The sequence below is a fragment of the Lactuca sativa genome, chromosome 8 (genome assembly GCF_002870075.4).
Source record: "Lactuca sativa cultivar Salinas chromosome 8, Lsat_Salinas_v11, whole genome shotgun sequence".
Lineage (NCBI taxonomy): Eukaryota > Viridiplantae > Streptophyta > Magnoliopsida > Asterales > Asteraceae > Lactuca > Lactuca sativa.
This window is the reverse complement of record NC_056630.2, coordinates 81261988-81269033: the sequence shown is the minus strand read 5'-3', so window position 1 is coordinate 81269033 and position 7046 is coordinate 81261988. Positions and strand designations below refer to the sequence as shown.

General features: G+C 31.1%; 1 protein-coding gene across 1 annotated transcript; it reads right to left on the bottom strand.

Annotated features, from left to right (window-relative positions):
- Positions 1 to 1002: 1002 nt before the first annotated feature.
- LOC111896119 (alpha-amylase 3, chloroplastic) lies at positions 1003 to 5369 on the bottom strand. The gene is made up of 13 exons (XM_052767058.1): positions 5030 to 5369; positions 4640 to 4770; positions 4437 to 4491; positions 4248 to 4367; positions 4036 to 4156; positions 3612 to 3931; positions 2805 to 3457; positions 2521 to 2710; positions 2321 to 2427; positions 2006 to 2255; positions 1811 to 1933; positions 1562 to 1729; positions 1003 to 1400 (listed from the first exon to the last, which is right to left on the bottom strand). Exons 1-13 carry the CDS (start codon positions 5327 to 5329, stop codon positions 1239 to 1241), a joined length of 2700 nt encoding a protein of 899 aa, XP_052623018.1. The 5' UTR covers positions 5330 to 5369; the 3' UTR covers positions 1003 to 1238.
- Between the last annotated feature and the right edge of the window lie 1677 nt (positions 5370 to 7046).

Sequence of the window (7046 nt, the reverse complement as noted above, 5' to 3'; positions counted from 1 at the left end):
AGACCAAAATACCCTTACACTAACGGATGAATAGTGACAGTGTCAGCAAAGAGGGTTATTCATGCAAGTTTTGGAAACCACAGAGATCATGTTCAAAAAAATTAACAAGGACTGACTTTGTGACTTTTGACAAACCATAGTGACTATTTTTGTAATTTTGTTTTTAATAAATAAAAATGAAAATTTTATGTTGAAAACTCGGATGTTACACATTGTGAATTTATTTATGTGGATATACACAAAGTGGATCATAATGCAAAATTTTTTGTTTTTCAAATCAATGAATGGTCTTCTATAATTTAAAATCACATAAAACCGATCATAATTGTATTGGAGTGTCTTGCACATCAACATTATCAAAAGTTTTGTAGTGGCTTGTACTACGAAATTGTTAGAATTTATACATTCAGATCTATCAATTATAATTTAAATAACTATATATTTTCATCAACATTTATATGATTTCTCACAAACAAAGAAACCAAAAATCACAAAAAGCAACATGCATTGTGAAACTATACATTTTCAAAGATCAAAATGCACAACAATAATTGTTATATCCTTGAAATAACAATTTGAACAAACTATATTATGCCATAAACTTTAAAACATTGCAACAGAAATTTAGATCCTTACTTGCCACATAGAGGGTGATGTGTACGGATGTTATGTATTATGAACATACTTAAAATTATTAAAAAAATCTTTGCTTTTGTCTTTTTGACAGATGACATTAGTTCGTAGTACGAAAAGATAAGTCTGCAAAAACTCATTTGCGGACTCATCCGTCACTTTTGGAAAAATTTGTCTTTTTGGTCATTTTTTGCAACTTGGGTGTGCCATTTAGTTATTTTTGGCAAAATCTATTTTTTAGTATGAGAGTATACTAATTATCATATTTATTTGGTATCATAGTATTTAAATATTTATGAAATGATACAGAAATACAAAATAAATAAATAATAATATTTTAGATATTGATATGATTAATTTTTCATTAACTTTAAAATGTTTAATGGACTGGACATGCCATAAATCTAGAACCTGTGTTGACCATTAGATAAGTAACTACAATTATTAGTATATAGAAATGTATAGATACATATTCTCCCTTCTTGCAATATATAACCTTAGTGTATTATACCCAAAATCTCCTTTATTTATTTATTTATTTTTTTGTCACATGTGTCGTATATACTTGAGCAAAAACATGTGTTTACATATTAATAAGCATGAGTTTATAAAGCTTCCCAGACCTTGTAATCATTACCCTCAGCAGCCAAACACCATTGGTGGGGCCCAGATTGAGGTGGTTCAAAGTGGCCTGGTCCAATCTTCATTGCTATTTTTTCATCAATAATTGCTGCATAAACATCTCCTTCTGCCTTGCTAATTTCAACCTACATCAAAAAATAATAGATGTTATACTCCAAATCTTCATTCCATTCCACCAGGCATAACAAAACTAATTCATTCCAATGGAATCAACCATTCCATTCCAGTCATCCCAAACAACACCTACATCTAATCTAACAAAAAACACAAATATTATGATACTAACCATGCTACGACAATGAATTTTGTTGCGATTCCTGATAGAAATGAGTGTAGATATTTGGGAGTTGTAGTGAGAGAAAATATGATCATAGAAAACCGATGGTGTTCCAGGATGAGTCAAGATGTATGCATACCCTTGCATCTCCTTTCCACCAGGAAATCTCCAATGACCCTTTTACACAAAAACATCAACATATATATATTATTACTCATATTGCATTTTTATTTTCCATAATTTATTTAAAGTCGATACCTGTGTAGAACCGGTGTCATGATTTTCTATGAAGGTAACAGCACGAGAAGGCCACCACCCAACGACACCTGGCGGTTTTCCTTTGGAATCGGATAATCTCCAATATTCATGTTTTTCAAGTGCCTATATTTGTATAAATATTATATGATATGTTATATATAAATAGTAGTAAGTGATGAAAATGAAAATACATACGGAATGGAGAATTCCTTTTGTAGTGACATCAAAGGCTCCAGCAGTTCCATTAGTGGCATTAATCCAGTCAACAATCCTTTGTCTATGGCTATCTTGATTATAATCCATTTCACCATATGTATAATTTAAAGAATCCCAATATTCTCCAACTGCAAAATAAGGTTCACTTGCATCCATGTAATCTTTTACATAACCTCCCCAAAATCCCCTCACAAAATCAAGCCTCCATCCATCATACCCTATTTCCTTCCTATAAATATCAACATTCATTAAACACTTACAAAAACAAAAATCTTTAAAAAATAGAAAACTCACCTCAGCCAACATAACCATTCTTTAAGATCTTTCCTTACAAACTCTTGTGAATGATCAATGTTTGGAGCAGCATGGAAATTATCTCCACTACTCTTGTTTCCTCGACCCTATAAGTTCAAATTATTACAAAAAGATAATGTAAATTTCAAGATTTAAAGATATACACAAAAACTACTAAAAGTATTTATATTTTATAGTACCTGGAAATGAGGATCATCACCAACAACTGCACTATCATCCCAATCCAAACGCCCACCAAAAATATTCCAAACACCATTTTGATTCTGGGAATGTGCACAACGATGATTTATAACAGCATCACCTAAAGCTCTGATACCAACTTCATGGAATTTATTCACAAGAGACTTTAATTCCTCAATGTTTCCATACCTGATCAATCCATCAAAATTATATGACTAAAAAGTAATTAAATTTACACCTCTTCTTTTTTTGACAAAAATGTTTTGAAAGTATATATATATACCTGGAGTTCAAATTATAAAGATCCTTGGGCATGTAGCCTTGAGGGGAGATAGATTCTGTAGGTGGAGGTAGCCAAACAATGGTAAACCCTAGTGATGACAGCTCAGCAGCTTTATCTTGTAGCTCTGAATACCAACTTGTAGATTTGTGGGATTCCCAATTGAATCCCTGGCATAAAATTTCAAAACCTGAACCTGTTCCTGAACTTATTTTCAAATCGGGTTCTGCTTCTTTGGATTCCGATTCCGATTCCGGTTTCTTTTTGAAAGATGGAATGGAACTTCTGAAAATGCTGTAGGCTTCTGCAGCTAACTTTTCAATCTCACGAAGAATGTTTTCTTGTGTTTCTTTGCTTTTTGTTTTTCGTTTCTTTTCAGAGGAAATGCCAATCACCAGGTGTCTTATTTCATTGATTAATTCGTCTGTATTTGTGGAAACATCTTGTGAAGAATCTAATTTCATACTCGTGGACACATTCTCTTCTCCTATGTGTTCTGGTTTCTTAAAGTTTCTTTCATTTGACATGGGTATGTAAAAATCATCTCCCATACAGTTTACCCATGTGTTATTGTTCACTTTTAACACAAAAAGAAATCCTTCAATTCCTGCATCTAGTGGAAATAATCCAGAACACCCACATCCACCTTCTTTTTTCTGCAAACAACATATAGAAATTAGCATTGTGTATTTGAAAACAATGCAAGTATGAATGACATGAGTATATATATATATATATATATATATATATATATATATATATATATATATATATATATATATATATATATATATATATATATATATATACCTGTAAATGAGTCTGCAAAGCCTTGTTCTTAAATATTGATGTTTTATCTGGATATGGTCCAGTTGGAATTTCCCATTTTTTACTCTCATCTTTGCATACACCCCAATGAACAACAACATCACCAGGAATATCAGTTTCTATATGCAGAAGATTATTAACAAATTCGGGACATCTCTTTATGCAAACACTCATGGAGTTATCAACCAATGATTGTTTTACAATGTCATATTCCTCATAAGAAAGGTTCCTCTTCTGTGTAGATTCTTTTGAATTGCCACCATCAGATTTCTGCAACATGTTAGATAAGTGTCCCAGAGTCCCTGCTTTGATTAAAATAGAAGTAACAAATGTGGAAATAAAAGAAAATGAGAAAAAAGATCAGCTTTAAGATCAATGTTGGCATTGAATAAAAATGTTTCACAACCTGGCCATATGGCAAAATCTTGTTTAGTTTCTACAGTATTGCCATCATCATTAGATATATTTGTAAGAGGCACCTTAAAATCTGTCCCTTTGTGTTGATACCAAGATCCAGTTTCTTCATCCTGAATCATTATACATTTCCCAACCATATGGCAAAATCAGATATTTATATAACAAATGAAATTAATAACAAATAGAAGCTAAAAGTAATACCCTTAATACAAAATTTATTGCTGAAATTGAACTTCTGGTGTTGAAATCGATCTTCACTTCATATATGAACCCTGCTTCCTTCTCCACTGATTTTTCTAAAGGGGTCTCAATTGCATATTCCTAAAAAGATTGGGTGCAACATATAATATGAGCATGTGACCGATAATGAATGGAAGAAATCATCAATACCTTAATGGGAATAGAGCCTAGAGGTCTCATCTCAACAGGAGGCTGATCCCAATCACTGCAGACATTGAATTGTAAAAATGATCATGATCTTGATAATGAGAGAGATTCTAATCTTAGTTTCTATTTGGGAACATGTTGAAAGTAATGAAATTCACAATCAAAGCCAAAAAGAAGAAAGAACCTCACTACATGGTGAAGCAAACCTGCCAATGTCGTTAGCATAATTAATTCCCCAATGAAGAATCCATTTCCCTGGAAGATTGCATCCAACAACAAGCTGCAAATTCTCTTCATCTTTTCCACAATCTAATCTGACTAATATCTTTCCTTCGACCTGTATATGATATAGAACACTTAACACTAACAAACGGTGATCATTTTTATATGTTTTCTATTCGGTTCAATTTATTTGATAATATTGTAAATTCTCTGTACTTGCAGTTTATGCAACAATTCATTCCATGCACCTCGGAAACATAAAATAAAACTACTTCCAGTGCATCGAAAAACACGATGCAAATTTCATGGATCTCAACTTTGATTCAACAAAAGAGCAAGAAGATATATTTATATAGACCGAGTAATTCACTAACCTTTTCGATACATTGCAATGGAAATGTTTTGTGGAAGATGACATTATCGGACTCGGATGTATTGGAAAGAGATAACTCAGCAGCTGAGCTATTAGAAGAAGCTCTAACGGTGGTTTTCATAACCCTAGAACTAGCAGGCCTGAAGTTGCAGCGTTTGGCGCCATTTCCGATCAAACAATTCCTTGTCTTCCAAGTGTAATTCAGGGAAGATTGCTTATGCTTTTCAGATTCCATTGGAGACTTTGAGGTTTCCTGCCAGTGATGATGATGGAGGATAGGCTCGAGAGGAACCGTCGCCATGATCAGAGAGGAAATCTATAGAGAAAGGAGAGGGGTTTGATTTGCGTTGCAGGTAGTTTTATGATTAAAATCGTTCTGTTAATATCACTGCACAACTTACACTCTGCACCCCTAACGTTTAAGGTTTTACACCCTGACTCCCTAAAGAATAAAGATCACTAACAATAGTCTAGTTAAGTTTTCTTGGATAACTAAGCACAAACTCATGTATCCAAAAGCTTAGAATACATTAACTAACTGTGACCCATTAATTTTATTTATATCAAGTTATTCTTTTTTTATATAAATAGTCTATTTAACAGTTCATTAATATTTGTGGGATCCACAACAATAGTGATTGAAATTTTTTATATAAAGAGCTTGTAAATTTACATGTCTTGTTGAAAATTTTACTGCCACAACATTGACGTAGCTTTTCATATTTTTTTCAAAATAAAAATGGTTTAAAAACTTCTATTCTATTCAAAAACTAATATTCTTGAACTTTATTCAATCCAAAAGCTTTTCCAAATACTTTTTGTAAATTTGCAGGCTCTTAGAATAAACTTTTTCTATGATTGTGTTGGGTCCTATGAAATTTCAACCAAATTTTAAATATACAACTTCTACAAACAACAATAAATTTCTATAAACAAAATTGGTAGGTCCTCTTATATAAGTTTATGAAATAGTTTTTCATATTTTAGAGAAATTTTGAGTTTTTAAATTAGTGGATTGTGCTTAAATGTCATAAAAAGATTCAAAAAAAATACTATTATGGGTGCTCTAAGAATATACATATTTAAATAAATTATAACGATTTGAATAATCAAAATTAAATAATCATTTGGCAATACGTTTTATTATTCTAAAGGCACTATTTAGTTACCAACTACCCAATTTTAGTAGATATACATTACTAAGTTTAGGTTAATTTTCAAATTCCAGTTTTTAATTTTGCGTGTGAGAAGTAAAACCATCCTATAATATGGGATTTTATTAATACTATTTTTACTCTTTCTATTAAAGCATGTGTCATACAATATATTGTTTTTATTTTGTTCTATTGTTATTTTTTTGTTTAATTGTTTTAAAAACTAAATAATCAAATAATAATTGCTTTCTCGGTGTAATATCTTGTAGAAGTCATTCTAATTTCTAAGTTTGAAAACTGAAAACGCAAGTACTTTTCTGTAATTCTTTTAACTGAAAGGGCTGAAATGTACGCAAACCGCTAATTTTTGTAGTGCACCCGTGTAACGTGATCAAGAGAAAGTTTGCTTGTAGATTTCTAAAATCAAAAAGTTAATGGCCTTTAATTTATTAATTTTTATTCTTTTATTATTTATTAAATTAATTCCAATTTGCAGTTTTCCACCGATTAGATCATCTCATCATCCCTTTACGTAGACAAAAAGGGTCAATACTTTCCATAGTAACACCTACACCTAAGGGCTGCAAACGTAATAAAATTATGGGTTAATGTCATAAAAACCTTCAAATTTTTAGGGTTTTGTCGGTTTTGTCTAAAATTAAAATTTATGTTCGTTTTTACCCAAACATTTTCGAAAAAATGTTCGGTTTTACCCTTTTACCGGTGATAACAGGTTTTCCAGGTTACCATTAAAAAAAAAAAAAAAAAAAAAAAAAAAAAAAAAAAAAAAAAAAACCCCTTAAGTTTACCATTTTTTTGCGTTTTTACCCTTAAGTTTATAATTTTTCTTACACTTTTAGTATA

Excerpts from the sequence above, each read along its gene's own strand:
- LOC111896119 (XM_052767058.1), bottom strand. The coding sequence starts at position 5,329 with ATGGCGACGGTTCCTCTCGAGCCTATCCTCCATCATCATCACTGGCAG. Across the intron at positions 4,157-4,247 it reads CAATAAATTTTGTATTAAGG|GATGAAGAAACTGGATCTTG; the intron begins GTATTACTTTTA and ends ATAATGATTCAG. Across the intron at positions 2,428-2,520 it reads GTGATGATCCTCATTTCCAG|GGTCGAGGAAACAAGAGTAG; the intron begins GTACTATAAAAT and ends TTGAACTTATAG.